This window comes from Tursiops truncatus, chromosome 20, assembly GCF_011762595.2.
Source record: "Tursiops truncatus isolate mTurTru1 chromosome 20, mTurTru1.mat.Y, whole genome shotgun sequence".
Lineage (NCBI taxonomy): Eukaryota > Metazoa > Chordata > Mammalia > Artiodactyla > Delphinidae > Tursiops > Tursiops truncatus.
In genome coordinates, this window is record NC_047053.1 from 48,131,619 (window position 1) to 48,149,265 (window position 17,647).

At 54.2% G+C, this 17,647-nt stretch overlaps 1 protein-coding gene across 1 annotated transcript; it reads right to left on the minus strand.

Annotated features, from left to right (window-relative positions):
• Window positions 1-1,647: 1,647 nt before the first annotated feature.
• ENPP7 (ectonucleotide pyrophosphatase/phosphodiesterase 7) lies at window positions 1,648-6,843 on the minus strand. The gene is made up of 5 exons (XM_033848425.2): window positions 6,591-6,843; window positions 5,152-5,297; window positions 3,343-3,969; window positions 2,408-2,675; window positions 1,648-1,730 (listed from the first exon to the last, which is right to left on the minus strand). The coding sequence occupies exons 1-5, from the start codon at window positions 6,841-6,843 to the stop codon at window positions 1,648-1,650; spliced, it is 1,377 nt and encodes a 458-aa protein (XP_033704316.1).
• Window positions 6,844-17,647: the final 10,804 nt, after the last annotated feature.

Consider the following 17,647-nt stretch of genomic DNA (forward strand, 5'->3'; position numbering starts at 1 on the left):
GAGGGAGGGGGAGGGAAGGAGTGGGGGCGTCCTGCGAGTCTGGGAGCCGTGGACCGGTGAGTGGACCTGTGCCTCCGGAGGTCTAACCTGGGCAGGTCGTAGTGCCGGCACCATCATGGCCAAGCAGGGGCTGGGGCTGTCGGGACAGGGAGGCATGGCCCCAGGTCTACTGAGGAGACAGGCCCATCCGTGTCCAGTAGGCCGTCAGAGCAGGCTCAGGCCCTGTGGCCAGCTTCTGCAGGCTTCCTAGAAGAGGCGGACCTGGAAGAACAGGTGTGTGTTGGGTTGGGAAGAAGGGATGCGGCAGGGGAAAGGCGGGTCTGGTGGAGGAGATGAAGCAGACGTGCCCGGAGGGAGGGATAGAGGGAATTCGCTGGCCAGGGTGGAGCACAGAGGCACCCATGGTGGGCGGAGTCTGAGGAGGGCCCCTGTGGGAATTCCTGACCCTCAGCTGGACCTGGGAGGGCACAGGGTGGGTGAAGGTGGGGCATGCGGGTGCAGAATGACTCTAGCCTGCTCACTTCTCCGTAAGTGGCTCCGTCCTTCATTGGGCAGCTCAGGCCCCGATCCTCAGACTCATCCTTCACCTCTCCATTTTCTTCACCCTCCATCTCCCACCATCTATCCGTAAACCTTGGAGGTCAGGTATACCCTTAAAGGTATCTTGAATCTGTCCGTTTTGCCCCATCTCCACCCTGCCACTGAGATGTCCTGCTTGGACCCCTGAGTGACCCCCTCACTGGCCGCACCTGCTCTTGTTTCTGTGCTCCTGCCCGGCAGTTAATGTGCCACCTGATCACTCGTGTCAGACCACGGCACGTCCCTGCGTGACCTCAGCTGGGGGCTCCCCCAGGGCCTTCCCATGGAAGCCCATCGTGTACCCATGCTTGTATACCAGCCTCTGAGCACACTGGCTTCCTTTCTTTCCCAGAAGCACAGGAGCCAGTCCCACCTCAGGGCCTCTCTCTTGCTCTGCCCTGCCTGGAATCTCGTCCCCTGGGGCTTGGTGTGGCCATTTGGTCCTCATCATTCAGGCCTCATCCCACATCCCCCCCACCCCACAGAGGCTCTTCCAGGCGAGGCCAGGTGACCTAAACAGCAGTCCCCTCTCCCCCACCCTCTCTATGGCCTGCTCTCTGCCATTATTGGGTATGTATTTGTTCTCTTCGTATTATCTGCCCTCCCTGGCCCCTAAATTACAAACTCCAGGGTTCACTGTGTGTCCCCAGAGCCCAGGCCAGAGCCTAACACCAAGCGGGCTCCCGCTGCGTAGTTTTAGAAAGAACGAGTGACCTGCTTCTGCTTTGGCCAGGGGCTGTCACCCAGCAGCTAGCTGAGTCCTCCGAGCTTGCTTCCCACACATTCCAGGAACACTGCCCTGCAGTTCTCCTCCCAAACCTGACCCACCGTGGCTTCCCTTGTTCCCAGGGAGAACAGAGACATTGCAGGCAGGAGGGAAGGGGCCGGGGAAGTTCTGTCTGGGCTGTCTGCTTTAGAAAGAACTGCTCCGAGTCTAGAGCAGAGAGGCTGGCAGGGGCTGCCTGGGCGCCCGAGGACTGACAGGGCGGGGGTGTCAGCTGAAGTTGCAGGGAGCATGGTTCCACCCTCCCCTCTACCTCCTGGGCCTCTGACCTTGAGCAGTGGGTATTATGCGACCTTGACCAGGAGAACTGCAGCCACCAGCAGTCCTGTCACCAAGGGGGGCCAGCTTCTTGGCAGGAGGGCAGACCCTAAGGAAAGTCGGAGGAGCCAGTGAATGAGGGAAATGGGAGCATGTCCCTCACCCCGACTGCTTAATGGCGGGCGAGATGCCACCAGGCTGCCCCCACAAGTGCCCTGGTTTCATCACCGGCCCCACCCGCCCCCCGGCCTTGTTCTCCTGCCCCAGCTGCACTGGCTTCCTGGCTCATTTCAATGTGACCCCTCACAGCCCCTGCTCGGCGGGGCCTGCCCACCTCCAGCCAGGCACCTACGGGGGCTGCCACCTTGCCAGCTCCCAGGTGACCTTTGCCCCTGAGATGGGTCAGGGTTGCGGTGAGGGTATGTGTGTGGGAGGCTGGCAGAGGAAGACTTTAGGAAGAAAGGAGCCCTCATGTGGCCATGGAACCTGGAGGTGGACTTCACCTGGAAGGCCTGTCTTGTGGGCAAACTGCCGGCTCCTCTGGCCCTCAGCCTCCCCGCCTTAAACAAGGCTGCTTACATCCACCTGCTCTCCTGCCTGCGCGGCCAAGATGCACAAAGTGCGCTGTAGTATGTCAGGGCCCGTGGGAATGTCAGGGACTCGAGATGTTCCCAGGAGCCAGGGACAGGGAAAGAGAAGATGACACCTAGTGGCAGGCTGGGCACGCACACATCACCTGCAACTGCCTGGAGGTGCAATGGGTGCAGGTGGAGGGCAGGGGTGCACCTGAGGGGGTCGTGGGCAGCCGGGTGCTGAGGGCCCCGTCGCCGGCCTCGGCGCTGAGTGTGGGCAGCAGGGTGCTGAGGGCCCCGTCATTGGCCTCGGGCACGATGCCCAGCAGTTTGCACATGAGCTCGTACACGTGGATGCTCTCAAAGGGCTCCACCTCCAGGCCCCTCTTGAAGCTGGGGCCCACGGCCCGGAAGATGGTCTTCATGTCCATGACGCTGTTGTCGAAGCCGTGCTCCCCTTTGTTGAACTGCACGTTCACTCTCTGCGGGAAGGGAGGACCCCGAGTGAGTTCTTGCTGGCCCTCCCAGTCCACCCCACCCTCTCCACCAGCACCCTCTGCATGGCCCTGCATTGGCAGAGGACCCCTGGAAGGAGTTCAAAGTGGGGGTGTGGGTGGGAAGGATTCTGAGCCTCAGTCTCTCTGAATTCTCAGTCCCCAAAGATCAGTGGCCTAAAGAGGGAGGCTTAGCGAAGACCCGGTGACATGAATGGAGACCGCCAAGTAAGTGGGGTGGAGCTTCAGCCCAAGGATGCTTGCTGGGCTCCTTTCCATTGCTGGGCACCTCAAACCTCAGTACTTCCTCTCCCAGATTTCCTGCCCTGCTCTGCGTCTTGCTTCCCACTCAGCCTCCCTGGGCTCTTTGCTCTCACCTCTTCCGTGTCACTTTTACAGCTAATCTTCCTGCACTTTACCCTATACACATGTGCACACACAAACACATATATGCGTGCACACGTATGCACACACGTACACACAGGTATGCAATGCACGTACACTGCCCCCCGACTCCTGTTACACAGTGCAGGTGTGTCCCTTTGGTGGCTGACTCTCCTCAAATTAGGGTCTGGCTAGAAACAGAGGGTGCTTTTTACAGAACTGGAAAGAGACCCAGCAGCCCAGGGAAGCACCTGCGCCCCCAGGAACTCACCCCATGGATGACGTAGCCAGGGTCACTATACATGAGCAGGGGGGTGACCCTGGGGTGGCTGGCGTAGTGGAAGGACTTGGGGAAGAGCTCCTTCTTGTAGACGTGGAGTCTGGGGTGGGCGTCCTTGAGGACCTGGTATACCTTCTCCAGCTTTCCTTCCTTGGGGAGCAGCATCCCGTTTGGTCCGTAGTCTAGGAGCTCGAACTCAATGTCCTTGAAGGTGAAGTTGGCGATCTTGTGGAACTCCACCAGGTCGCTGGCCTTCTTGTTGACGGTGCTCATGCCATGGTCAGACACGATGATCAGGTTGAGGCTGCCCTCCAGGCTGCTTTTCCTGATGCTGTCCCGGAGGTAGCCCACAGTCCTGTCCACCTGCCTTACCATATCCTTCCTCTGCTGGGACTCGGGGCCATACTTGTGGCCCGTGGAGTCTGGCTCCCCAAAGTAGAGGGTGACCAGGTCCAGGCCCTCGTCTGTGAACCACTTCATCACAGTGTCGATGTTGGCTCTCCATTCCTTCTCGTCCTTGTAGTTGTGCAGGATGCCTTCCTTCCGGCTCAGCGTCACGGCCTCGCCTTGATAGGTGACATTCCCGCCCGGGTAGAAGAAGGAGCCGGTCTTTAGGCCCTGCCGGGGAAGGCGGTGTCAGTGCCACGGGCCTCCTACCACTTGTCCCCTGCCTGTCATGAGCTGCTGACGCTTCTGCCCTCACCGCCTGCCCTTGCTCTGCCCACTCACCCATCCCTGCTCCTTACTGCAGGCACCGGACTTTGTATTTTCTGAAAGGCCTTTCATAGCTCTTATGTTATCAAGGCTGATACTGATTTTATAGAGGAGAGAGCAGGTGCCTAGTGGACTCAGCACTAATGAGATAGTAGGTATAAAAGTATCCCAGATATGCTGCGTCCTCATCGACACTGTAGCCCTAGGTCACAGTGCTGCCCCAAGAGCCCTCCCCTTCCGGCCTGCAACCCGGCTTCTGCTTGCTGTACTCTTGTCCAGCCGTGTGTCCATCGGCCCCTCCACACACCGCCCATGACCTGCCCTTCTAGCCTTCAACCTGGCCATCCATCTGTCTTTCCATAAACCGATTGCTGTTTTATTTACAGATCCATCTGTCCTCACAACCATCTGTCCATGCATGCCCCGTCTGCCTGGCCACTCCCTCTGGCCATTCTTCCTCGAGATGCCAAGTTCTTGGCTACACTTTCTGCAAGTCAGCCTGGTGTCTGGTAGCTCCTTCCAGAGCGAGGGGACTCAGATATGAGTGGATGCCTTGCCTATGGGGTGGGGTAACCTCTGAAGTTTATTCTGGGCTCACCTTGAAAAATTTGAGTTTGTTGCCAGGAAGCCCAGAACATTGCAAGATGCTGGGGTCCTGGGCTTTTCACTAGGATGACCCACCTCTTTAGAACTAGCTGCCCGGCCCTGAGAGGCGTGCGACAGGGGAACAGTACGAAGCCGTTTCATTGTTACCTGCCTTTTTGTGGAGTCACATTATTTTCCCCGCGACCCCCTTCCCACCAGTACCGAAGTCCAGGTTTCACTCCGGTTGGGAGAATGGAACAACCCCTCTGGGTCCCAGGGCTCCAGGGAGGACTGGGCAGGCTGTGTAGCTGCTGGTGGGTCCTCATGGGCGTCAGGCTTCCACCTCCCGTGGGACCCCACTCAACACCGCTCTGTGCCGGGATTGTCGGACTCCCAGGGCGGGGACTGGGCCTGCCATGGATGTCACGTGGTCATGGCCTCGTTGGCTGGGTCCCCCTCCCACCTCCCCCGTCTGTCCGAGTGGGTGTGGGTGCGGCATACCTGCCTTTGGGCTGTGATCCAGATGGGCAGGCTGCCGTTGTCCCACCACGTCTGGATGCCCAGTGTGGCGTGGTAGGGCAGCTTCACCTTGCTGCTCGTGTTGTAGAACATGTTGTGAACCACCCCGTGGTTCTCGATATATTTGCCTGTGGGGTGGGTGGGCGCGTAGAGGAAGTGGTGGGAGGGCAGGAAACAGCCAGGGCAGCGGGGAAGCACACGCCGCCAAGGGAGCCGGGCTGGGCCATCACAGCCACATGCTCTGACTCAGAGATTCTGCTTCCACTTTGAGCAGCTTACCCTGCAGCTAAACGCGCACGAAGGCGCAAATACACACATGCCGGGATGTTGTTTGCAGCCTCGTTGGTTTTAGCAAAAGGTTGGGAGCAACCTGGCTGGCTATCAGGAGGGAGCTAATTAAATAAATTATGGCCCAGCCGTGAAATAGAATCCCAGGCAGGCAGATAAATGAACCAAGAGGAGGCAGGTTTTACAATTTATTGTTTTCATGGGCAAAATGCCTGTGTGTGAGTTCAGAAGGTGGAAAAAGCGGGGTGATGAAGAGCTCGCCTCCTTTCTCCACATCCCCATTGTGACATGTTAAGTAAGGAGGTGACATGCAAAAGGGAGCACCAGGTGCCTCTGTTTGTGTGTGGAAGGGTCTGTGGTCATGGGAATGCTGGTGTGAGAATAAGCTGTCTGTACCGGATGATGTGCCCCAAAGTTGTGTCCACCCGGAGCCTACAATTGTGACCTTGTTTGGAAATAAGGTCTTTGCAGATGTAACTGGTTTTGTTAAGATGAGGGCATTCTGCATCAGGGTGGGTCCTAAATCCAATGACAGGTGTCCTTATAAGAAGAGGAGAGATACACAGAGGGGAGATGGCCATGTGACAAGGGGGCAGGGGTTGGAGAGCTGTGGCCACAAGTTGAGGAACGCCTGGGCCACCAGAAGCTGGGAGAGGCAGGAAGGATCCTTCCTTACAGCCTCCGGAGGGAGTGTGCCTCTGTGACACCTGGATTTTAGGCTTTTAGCCTAAACAGAGCAATAGTGGGTTCGAGGGTGGCTGAGAGGGGTGAGCGGTGGAAAAAGCAGGAGCCTCAGGCTCATTTCTCCTGCCTTTCTGAGTCCTGGCCACCCTCACCTCCACCAGAAGCCCTCCCAGGTTGCCACCCTGGCTGTGATCACCGTTTAAACTGAGACACCCAGGTGTTTTTATCTGCCTTCTATCCGTTGCCACCAACGGTAAGGGTTGCTGACCACCCCGTGGGCCGTGTCATGTCTGCCCAGTGACAGTGTTCCCTCCTTGGTCTTTCCTTGGTCTCTGGCACCACGAGCCCCATGGGTCAGGGCTCCATGCATGTGCTCAGTTCCCTTTGTTGGTTCCCTGGTTTCTCAGCTCTCCCTCCACCCCCAAGCCCCACCTGAGGCCAACACTCACCGGTGACCAAAGTGAAGTGGCAGGGGCTGGTCATGGTGACAAAGGCCGGAGTCATGTAGCGAGCCCTCACCCCATCGAGAGCCATGGCGTCCAGGCTGGGGGTGTGCACGTCCTGGTCATAGTCCCAGCGGAAACCATCGAAGCTCACCAGGAGTAGCTTGTTCCGGGACCCCTGCCGCTGGATGGGCGCCCCTGATGCTGGAGCCAGGAGGGTGGCCAGAGCCACGGCGAGGAGGACAGCCGGGCTTCGCATGATGCGTTCTCCAGACATGCAAGAACCCAGGCAGGTGCCTTCTGAGGAGCAGAGCAAAGTCCCAGGGTCACTGGGCAAGTCTTATCCTGTGCAACTGAAATGAGACTGTGCACGCACCTGTGCCTTAGAGAGTGGCCCCTGACCGCGTGTCCTTGCCTGGCCCTCATGCGCATCTGCCTTTATTGCCAGCGGATCTCTCTGGGCTCCATGCCCTGCCCACTTCGTGAATAAGTGTCTTTACAGGAAGCATGGGGACCATTCCCGAAGGCTTGGAGAGCAGAACGGGCCTACTCCATTGGGAAAGCCTGTATCCCCGCCCCAGCTCTCATAGTAACTCTCTGTCCCTGTGCCCTGCTTACTGTGCTCCCAGAGCACCTGGATGGGAGCCCCTCCTCCAGACCATACTTTGGGGAGGCCTTTGGGGTACGTGGGTCTCAGGCCTGCCTGGGCCAAGGCTGTGGGGTGGGCTGGCCGGGGTCCGGGGTCCAAGGTCCAGGAGGCTGACCTTGTCCACAGGGAGCCCCAGCTTGGGGGAGTGCCTCTTCCCCTCCCTGCCTGTGTTAAGGGGGCTCCTGGGATGCGGCGGGCAGAGATCCAACCTGATGGCCCAGATTAGCACCTGCTGTGCCCTCCTTCTCGGGCCCCAGGGAGCCTCAGAGGGGTGCACAGGCGTGGGCAGTCTCATCGTTGGAGTGCATCAACAAGGTGGTCAGAAGGGGGGCCTCCCTTTTTACCTTGTGCTCATGGGGAGGGTGGTGCGGGAGAGGGAACCCTGAGTTCATTGTGCAGTTTTCTCTCTGTCTCTGTCTCTGTCTCTCTCACTACCTATGAAGCAGATTCTGTGAGCCAGGCCCCGTTCTAAGTCCTGGGGACACAGCAGTGAACGAGATAAACGGTGTTCTTGGCTTCTTTCATCACGTTTGGGGACACACAAAGTGAATAAACAAGTAAAACAGTGAAATAGAGTCAGCAGAAAGAAGTAAAGCTGGAGATGAGGTGGAACATCTCTCTGGGGGGTGTGGGAGGGGGCAGCACCAGATCGGTGGTCGGCCAGGGCCTGGTGGCTGGGAGATGAGATGGAGCATCTGTCTGCGGTGTGTGGGACGGGGCAGCACCAGATTGGTGGTCAGCCAGGGCCTGGTGGCTGGGAAATGAGATGGAGCATCTGTCTGGGGGTGTGGGAGGGGGCAGCACCAGATCGGTGGTCGGCCAGGGCCTGGTGAGAGGATGATTGTGAGGGAGTGATTCCGGGGATCGCCAGCCAGGGGAGTGGGTCGGGGCAGGTGGGAGAGCGGCGGGGCAGGTGGGAGAGCGGCAGGGCAGGTCCTGGGGCGTGTGGCTGTTGTACGGAGCCTGGCATTCTTGTGCAGTGCAGGGAGGATGCCATGGGATTTTTTTTTAAAAATAAATAAATTTATTTATTTATTATTTTTGGCTGCATTGGGTCTTTGTTGCTGCCCACGGGCTTTCTCTGGTTGTGGCAAACAGCGGCTACTCTTGGTTGCGGTACGCGGGCTTCTCACTGCAGTGGCTTCTCTTGTTGTAGAGCACGGGCTCTAGGTGCGCAGGCTTCAGTAGTTGTGGCACACGGGCTCAGTAGTTGTGGCACACGGCCTCAGTAGTTGTGGCGCAGGGCTTAGTTGCTCTGTGGCATGTGGAATCTTCCCAGATCAGGGCTTGAAACTGTGTCCGCTGCATTGGCAGGCGGATTCTTAAGCACTGCGCCACGAGGGAAGCCCCCATGGGATGGTGTTTTAAACACGGGAGTGACATAAACTGATTTAACATTAAAAAAAGAAAGAACACACAGGCTGCTCCATTTGCAGGACGGTCAGCATGACAATGGAAGGGAGGTTGGGTGCTCCACAGGGAGGGGACTGCTGGTGTCTAAACCAGGGTGGTGGCAGTGTGAGTGACAGATGCAGAGGGAGTTTGGAGGTTTTCCTGGAGGGATTTGCTTCTAGATTGCATGTTGGGCGGGACAGAAGGGGAGCAATCAAGGGAGACGTTCCGGTTTCCCGCCTGGGCAGCCAGGGTGATCGTATCTTGCGTGTATCCCATTGGGCGATCAGAGGTCAGAGGGCAGGTCGAGGGCAGAACATTCTATTTTGGCCACATCCAGTTGGAGGTGCCCATGAGAAATTTGACGGGAGGTGTCGAGTCCTTGGTATGTCCTGGTTTAAATTGTCTTCCGCTGCTGACCTGCTGAGGGCGGTCCTACCTAGGACTCTGCTTGGCTGGCCAGAGGGATTCTCATCAGGCGATCCCCAGCGTCACAGAGCCGTCAGCAGCCTCCTCTGGGGTGAGGCGGTGGGGACCCCGGGGTGCAGATTCTTGGGCCCTTCCCCCCATCTGCAGAGCCACACCCTGGGGGGAATCCACGCACGGTGCCACCCCTCATGATTCTCTCGGATGCTGGAGTCTGAGAGCTGGAGATGGTCCCCCGCATGGACTCCTACAACCAGGGCATGTGGGGGCTGCTGTGGGCCGGCATCACGCAGAGCTGGGGTGCAGGAGGACCAGAGGGCAGGCCTTCCCTCACTGAGATCATGGCCCGGAGCTCCGGCCGGTGGACCAGGTACCTGTGTGAGTAGCCACCGAATGTGGGGCAACACGGTGGAAGTGTGGGTGCCTTAGGAGAGAGCAGCGGGGACCACATTCACACTAGTGCTGGGAGTGGGGACCTGAAGCCTACTCTGAGGATCCAGACCTACAGGATGGATTTAGCAGGGAGAAGAGTGGGCAGGAAAGCCTTCCAGGTAAGGACAGACAATGAGGGTGATGAGGTGGAGGAAGGGAGTGATCAGGCTTGAGGCTGGGAGGCAGGTCTGGGGGAATCTGGATTTTATGTTAGTTGTCTTCTAATATCAGTTCTTATATCTTCTAATATCTATTCTCCCTTTCTTCCATAATAAAATGTCTGCCAAGAAAAAAAAGACTACATTTCCCAACATGCACTGCAGTGTGGTTTGGCCATGTGAGCATGTCCTGGCCAATGGGTCAAAAGAAAAATGTCATGTGACAGCCTCCAGTCTCCTCCCAGCGCCAGCTTTGCCCTTCTTTTTTGATTCTTTCTCCCTCTGGTGCTTCAAGCTCAGAGGCTGTCCCGAGGACTGACGATGATGAGGGGCTCCCCGGGGGAGGGTACACAGAAGGAGCCTGGTCCCCCAAGGCGTCCTGGGCAGTGTGGCCGAGCCAGCCTCGAATGGCTCAGCCCCTGGGGCACCCTCGAAGGGAGAGTTACACAAGCTCTGTCTTTGCTTCCGTTGCCGTTATTTGGGTTTTCTGTCACTCTCAGCAGGACCTATCTTAACCTAATCCAATAGGATAATGGCTCTGGGAGGCCCTGCTGGGTTTAAGCAGGGTGTGTGTGTCATAATATGCTGGCTGCTGTGTGGGGGGTCGGGAGCATGCTGTGTGTGAGTGAGGGGCTGATGCAGTGGTCCAGGGGCAAAGCTGGGGCTAGGGGCAGAGGGGCACAGACCTGGGGTATGTTGGTGGCGGGTGGTTGTGGGGTGTGGTGAGGGAGGAGTCGCTGTTCTGCTCTCACTCTGCACATCCTTCTGCTGGTCCTCATCGGGGATATGGGAGTTCCCTGGCCCGCTCACCCTGTCCTGCTGGCCTGGCTCTGCCCTGCAGGTGGCATGAAAGGTCCGCTTCCGGCTCTCAGCCAGACTTGGGGGAGCTCCCCTCCTTTTTTTGGCTCTGTTCCTCGCTCACCTTTTGTCACAGGGAGCTGCTTGGCTCATCCCCCATCAGATTCCTTTTTATTCCCTGGTCTCCTAGAGCATGTCAGCAGAAAGATTGTGCAGTTGACTGTAGCTAACAGTGACAGGGCATCTCTGCAGATCAAGCCCAGGGCTTTATCCACGATCTGATTCAAGCTTTGCAGCAGCTCTTGGAGGCAGGAGTTAGTAATACCCTCACTTTACGGGTGAGGAAACTGAAGCATCGAGAGGTTTAAGGTCACTGAGCTAGTGGAGGAACTGAGACTTGCGCCCAGGTGTTCTGGCCACAGAACCCCCCTTGGAACCACTTCTAGATCCCATTGACTTACCAGCCACTTGGGATCTTCTTGTCCAGCTTTGGGGGCTGTTGATTTTTTTCTTTAAAGAATAGTGCAGCTGTGAATATCTTGGTATCACTGACTTTTTTCTTTTCTTTCCCACTCACATTATTTCCTTGGGGTACTGTCCCTAGCGAGGGGTTATTGGACAAAGGATGTAAAGGCTACTTGGTTCTTACAATCAGATTGCCATCAGGAATGGGTGAAGTGGATAGTTGCTGATACCTCCTCTGCCCCACTATTTTCATTGGGTTTTATTTTTTATTCCTTTTGGGTAGCTTGGTAGGTGTGTAATGACGTCTTAACGTATTAAGCCAGAGAGGCCAGGAGAGTTTCATGTCACGATTTCTTATCTCTAGCTACCTGCATGCAGATGCTTCATCATCTTTGACCGTTGATTGAGTGGTCAAAGCGGTCATCGAATCTTAGGGCTTTATTAGTTCTTTGTGTAATTTGCGGCATATATTTTTGGGAAGATATACTTCTGAAATCTATTTTCCTGTCATTTAAGTTTGTCACCTGTAACTTTCCCCACCCTCTTGCATGCTGGTCATTCTTCAGGTAGACTCAAAGCTCCCTGCAGGCAGGGCCTGCTGTATTGTTGTTTGTTATGTCCCCAGAGCCTGGCATGATGCCAGCCCAGAGTAGGTGCTCAACGCATATTTATTGAATATGAATAAACACACTTAGAGAGAAAATGTATGCAAGTATCTACCATACTTTCTGGTTAGGCAAAACATTTAAAAAAATAAACTTATTTTGCAATAATTTTAGGTTTATGGAAGAATTGCAGAGATAGTAGAGAGTTCCCATACACCCCATGCCCAGTTTCCCCTATTATTAACATCTTACATTATGTGGTATTTTTGCACAATTTATGAACCAGTATTGATAAGGCGTTTTTTTTTTGTTTGTTTTTTTTTTTTGTGGTATGCAGACCTCTCACACCGTTGTGGCCTCTCCTGTTGCGGAGCACAGGCTCCAGACGCGCAGGCTCAGCGGCCATGGCTCACGGGCCCAGCCACTCTGCGGCATGTGGGATCTTCCCGGACCGGGGCACGAACCCATGTGCCCTGCATCGGCAGGCGGACTCTCAACCACTGCGCCACCAGGGAAGCCCGATAAGTCGTTTTTAACTCGAGTTCCTATTCTGTTCAGATTTCCTCAGTGCCTGCCCCAGTGTCCTTTCTCTGTCCCAGGATCCCCCATTACACTAAGCTGTCACATCTCCTTACGGTCCTCTTGGATGTCTCAGTTTCTCATACTTTCCTTGTTTTTCATGACATTGACAGATTTTAAGGCGTGCCGGTCAGGGCTTTTGTAGAAAGTCACTCAGCTGGGGTGATATGATGTTCTCCTCTTGATTAGACTGGGGTTATGGCTTCTTGGGAGGAAGAGCACAGAGATAAAGCATCTTCTCATTATGTCCTGTCAAGGGTACATACTGTCCACGTGACTCATCACTGTGGATGTTGACCTTGACCATCTGGCCAGCAGAGCGTCTGCCAGTTATCTCCACCATGAAGTTACTCTCCCCGCCCTCCTTTCTCATGCTCCACTCTCTGGAAGGAAGTGCCGCCCACACTTAAGGAGGGAGGGGTCATGCTCCACCTCCTTGGGAGCATTTACATCCATTTGTCTATTCTCCTGCTTTATTAATTTATTCAATCATTTATATCAGTATGAACGCATGGATATTTATTTTATACTTTGAATTACAATTCAATACTACTTACTTATTGTGTTGCTTAAATCACTCCAGCTTTGGCCGCTGGGAACTCTTTCAGTTGGCTCCTGCATCACTCTGACACACCCCATTGTTTGTCTCCTGGAGCACTCCCTTGCTTTTTGGAGCACAGGATGCTCCAGGTTCATCTTGTACATGTTCTACCTCAGTCCTGGAATCAGGTGTTTCTCAAGGAGCCCTGGTTCCTGTTATTGGAGGATGATATTAGATCTGGGTGGTGGGTGTGCGCCTTGCTACTGGGGTGTTGATAAAACATTTAAAAAGTCACCGTCTTAGCTGTTCTTGAAGCCAAGGACTCCCTAGCTGAGTCAGGTGCATGTGCAGCTTTGAGAGACAGGGCTGATGTGCTCCTCTGGGTGCAACGTTTATGGGCAAACCAGGATCCATGATGGAGAGAGGTCCTGAAGGACCCCTCCTTGAGGACACAGAGGGATGCATGAAGTGGTTTATTTGCTGCTTTTCTTGTTTGGGGGGCCCTGACCCAGAGGCCTGGGGACCGGGTGGATTTGACACATGTACAGGTGGTGGTGTGCAGCACACATGTAACCCTGGGCAGCTGAGCAGTGCATGGGGCTCAGGGTGGGGAGAACAGGCCTGCCCAGCCCTGTGCTCGGTTTCTGCTGGGGAGAGGGACATACCAGGCATTGTCCCCATAAGGTCAGCTTCCCGGGTCAGTGCCACCCTGTTCTCATTCACAACCTGGTATGAGTGAACTACATTGCAATTGTTTCTGTGTCTCCCCTGCTAGGCTGTGAGCGACTCTTTATCCCCGCCTCCTGACACACAGTAGGCATTGCATGATCTTGATGCATGAATGAGAGCGTAGGTGGATGAAATTAGCAGGTCGGGACCACTGCTGTGGCCATCTGCTCCTGACCGATCTCCTTGCTTCTCCTTTGTCTCCTTCTAAAAATGGGAATCTCTCTCTCCTTCTCTGGTCACTGTGCCCCCCGGGCTGTGCTGCCTGCCAGGGAGCCCTGGATGTCCTGGTGGGGAGTGGGTGTGGAATCGGGGTCCTCCAGCCATGGGCTGTCCCCCCTGTTGGATGAGCCCTGGAGGTCAAGGGCCCACCTCCCGAATTTCCACAGTGATGAGTGCAAAGTTGGGTCTGGGTGGGTCTCTCCCAGCTGCCAGTTCGTGCTCTTTCGGGGAGATTGTGGTGTTGCCGGCACACTGTTTGCTTCTGGGGAAGCAAACAGTTATACAATTTAGCTGGAGTGGAAGGTCACCATCAGGCGGGACCTGGACAAAGAAGAATTTGACTTGGGGACACGGTGACGACCGTTCCTAAACAGGGACCAGGATGCAGGTTGTTGCTGCGTTCGTCATCTTGGGAGGTGGTCCATGTGAACTCCTGGCTTGGGGGCTGGACTGGGTGCTTCATCCTCATGTCCCTGGAGAGGGGTGTGTGGGATGAGCCATTGAGCCTGGAACAAGTGCCTGGGGGGCAGTGGGAAGCCACCAGGAGCCACACACAGACAGGCCTGGGCTTCTCAGGTGTGCCGCCCGGAGTGGCCACAATCTTTACAGACAGTGGTTTACGCGGGAGGGAGACCGTGGTCCAAGTATGGTGATTCCTTCTCAAAGGGCTGCTTCGGCCCAGTGGTGCTGTGGAGAGAAGGAGCAGAGAGAACTGGCTTCCTCCCCTCTCTCTCCTGGAGACCTCCCACCATGGGCACCCTCCAGTGTCATGGGAGGCGGTCACCCCTTCCTGCTGAGGCCGGGACCTGCCTGCTGATGGTTGTCCTGATTAGTGACCTGACCTTCCCGACTGAGATTTTATTAGTGCAACAATGATCCACTTTATCAATTGCTATTGCCTTTTATTACTTCTCAGGGCCTTTATCTCAGCGGCCACCTAGCCTCCTGGCTAAATGAGGATTAATATTTTAACAGGATTATGTGCTGTGGTTAGCAGGACTCTGGGCACTCCCCTCGCTCAGAGCTTCTCCCCTCCCTGCAGGCTTCCCTCCTGGTGTGCAGGGAGGTCCCCCCAGAGATGGGGCCACTTGTTCCAGAGCCTGGGATGGGATGGGACGGGGGAGGTGGGTGGGAAGGCTGGGTGGGGGACGGTTTGTCTTGAAGAGCAGGTAGTCCTGGGGTGGGGACAACCCTGCAGGGTGAGGTCCCTGTAGAGACTGCAGACTGTTTCCTGGGATCAGTGGGCTTGACCACCATCGGGGAGAAAGGAGGAAGATGGAGCCAGAGCTGTGGAGGGAGTAGACAGAGACAGAGATGGGGAGAGAGAGAGAGAGAAGGAGAGGGAGAGGGGAAGGGAGGGAGGGAGGGAGAGGATAGGAGGAGGGCTGCTTTGCTGATGCCCACTTGCCCACGGATCTCAGCCCGCAGGGTTGGAGTGGATCACAGCCTCTAATTTGCCAGCATCAGACCTTGATCTTTCTCCTGAAACAAGATTTCACTTTCCACCCAAGTTTTATAAAAGTAAGTCTGCCCCCTCTCCTGTTTCTGTCACTTAGAGGACAAAGCCCAGGTTCCCAGGCAGGGCTTTCAGGACCGGTGCTCAGACCCCGAGGGTCCCCCAGTGTCATGTCGGCATCACTGTCCTTCCCCAGAGCCACCATCTCCTTCATAAACCGAGGAAGGGCCTCTTCTCTGCTCAGGGCCAGCCCTGGTCCCCCCACCCACATCCCCACTTGGGGAGCTTCTCCCCGTTGCCCCAGGCAGAGTCGGGAAACTTTGGGGCTGTCCTTTGTGGTTCTTCTGTTGAACCACTTGTCACCTTTTCTGAAATTATGAGTTTGTGGGTCTGATTTCCCCACCACTGGGCAGTGGGTCCCTGAAAGGACATGTCTGTACTGTGTTCATATCTAAACACGTGGAGATATCAGAGTGTTCATGGAGAGAGGGATGGATGGGTGGATGAATGGTTGAGGAAAGGAGCGGGGAGGTGTGCCGGCTTCCCTTGGGCTGGCCTTCTCCCATTGGACTGGAGAGCCTGACAGACCCAGCGGGAGACCCCAGACTCAGCTCCCACGGGGCCCTACTTGAGGAGAGAGGGGCCCATCACCGTTCCTACCTGGAGGTCCAGCACTGGAGGTGTGAGGGACATGGAGTGGATGGGGGACTCAGGAGGGCTCAGGGCCTGGGGCACCTCCAGGATTTGACTAAATGGCCCCAGACATTAGGTACTTGCCTAAGACTGTAGGTCAGTCTAGAACTGGGCCCTTACATCGTTGAATTGAGGGACAACACCTTCTCTACCCCTTTCTTACTTTCCTCTCCTCCCCAGTCTCCTACATGTATGGAGGGTATATTTTAAAAAATAAATAAATAAAGATTGTTTTAGGTTTAGTCATTTTAGACTCACAGCAAAATTGAATGGAAGGTACAGAGATTTCCCGTATACCTTCTGCTCCCACTCATGCATGGCCTACCCATTATCAACACCCCCACCCACCCCCCGCCCCGCCCGACTGAATCTGCATGGACACCTCATCCTCACCCGAAGTCCATAGTTTCCATTATGGTTCACTCTTGGTGTTGTATCAATACATTCTATGGGTTTGGACAAATTTATGACATGTATCCACCATTATAGTATCGTACAGGGTGGTGTCACTGCCCTCAGAATCCTCTGGAAGGCAGTTTTCATTCCAGTTTCTCTATGCTGACTCCTGCAAAGAGAGTTTAGGCACCTTGTACCCATTAGGCTGGCTGCATCGAAACCAAGCCAGACAACACCAGGAAACAAGTGTGCACCGTTGCTGGGAACGTGGAATGATTTGGCTGCTGTGGAAAACAGTATGCTGGTTCCTCAAAAAATTAAAGTGGAGTTTGCATGTGATCCAGAAATCCTTCCCCAAAGAATTGAAAGTAGGATCTCAAATGGATACTTGCACACCCATATTCATAGCAGCACAATTCACAATAGTCAAAAGGTGGAAACAACCCAAGTGACCATCAATGGATGAATGGATAAACAAAACGGGTCCAATATTCAGAAATAAACTTAAAATGGATTAAAGACCTAAATATAAGACTGGATACTCTAAAACTCCTAGAGGAAAACATAGGCATATCACTCTTTGACATAAATTGCAGCAATAGTTTTTTGGATCCGTTTCCTAAAGTAAAGGAAATAAAAGCAAAAATAAACAAATGGGACCTAATTAAACTTAAAAGCTTTTGCACAGCAAAGGAAACCATCGACAAAACAAAAAGACAACCTGCTGAATGGGAGAAAATATTTGCAAATGGTATGACCGATAAGAGATGAATATCCAACATATATAAACAGCTCATGTAACTCAACATCAAAAAAACAAACAACCCAATTAAAAAATACGCAGAAGAACTGAATAGACTTTTTTACAAAGAGGAAATGCAGATGGCCAACATGCACATGCAAAGATGCTCAACATCGCTAATCATCAGGGAAATGCAAATCAAAACCACAATGAGATCTCACCTCACAACAGTAAGAAAGGCTGTCATCAAAAAGAACACAAATAACAAATTCTGACAAAGATGTGAAGGAAAGGGAACCCTCATACACTGTTAGTGGGAATGTGAGTTGGTGCAGCCACTGTGGAAAACAGTATGGAGATTTCTCAAAAAACTAAAAATAGAACTACCATATGACCCAGCAATTCTACTCCTGGGTATATATTTGAAAAAACCAAAAACGCTAACTCGAAAAGATACATGCACACCAATGTTCATAGCAGCACTATTTACAATTGCCAAGATATGGAAGCAATCTGAGTGTCCATCGACAGATGAATGGATAAAGAAGATGTGGTACATATATATACACATACACACAATGGAATACTACTCAGCCATAAAAAATGAAATTTTGCCATTTGCAACAACATGGGTGCACTTGGGGGGCATTATGCCAAGTGAAATAAGTCAGACAGAGAAAGACAAATATTGTATGATACCAATCATATGTGGAACCTAAGAAGAACAACAAACTAGTGAACATAACAAAAAAAGAAGCCAACTCACAGATAAAGAGAACAAAC

What these genes read in the sequence shown, in the direction of transcription:
- ENPP7 (XM_033848425.2), bottom strand. Translation starts at nt 6,843, where the DNA reads ATGCGAAGCCCGGCTGTCCTCCTCGCCGTGGCTCTGGCCACCCTCCTG. An exon ending in CCACTTCACTTTGGTCACCG is followed by an intron (nt 5,298 to 6,590) that starts GTGAGTGTTGGC and finishes CCCACCCCACAG; the next exon opens with GCAAATATATCGAGAACCAC. An exon ending in GGATCACAGCCCAAAGGCAG is followed by an intron (nt 3,970 to 5,151) that starts GTATGCCGCACC and finishes CTTCCCCGGCAG; the next exon opens with GGCCTAAAGACCGGCTCCTT.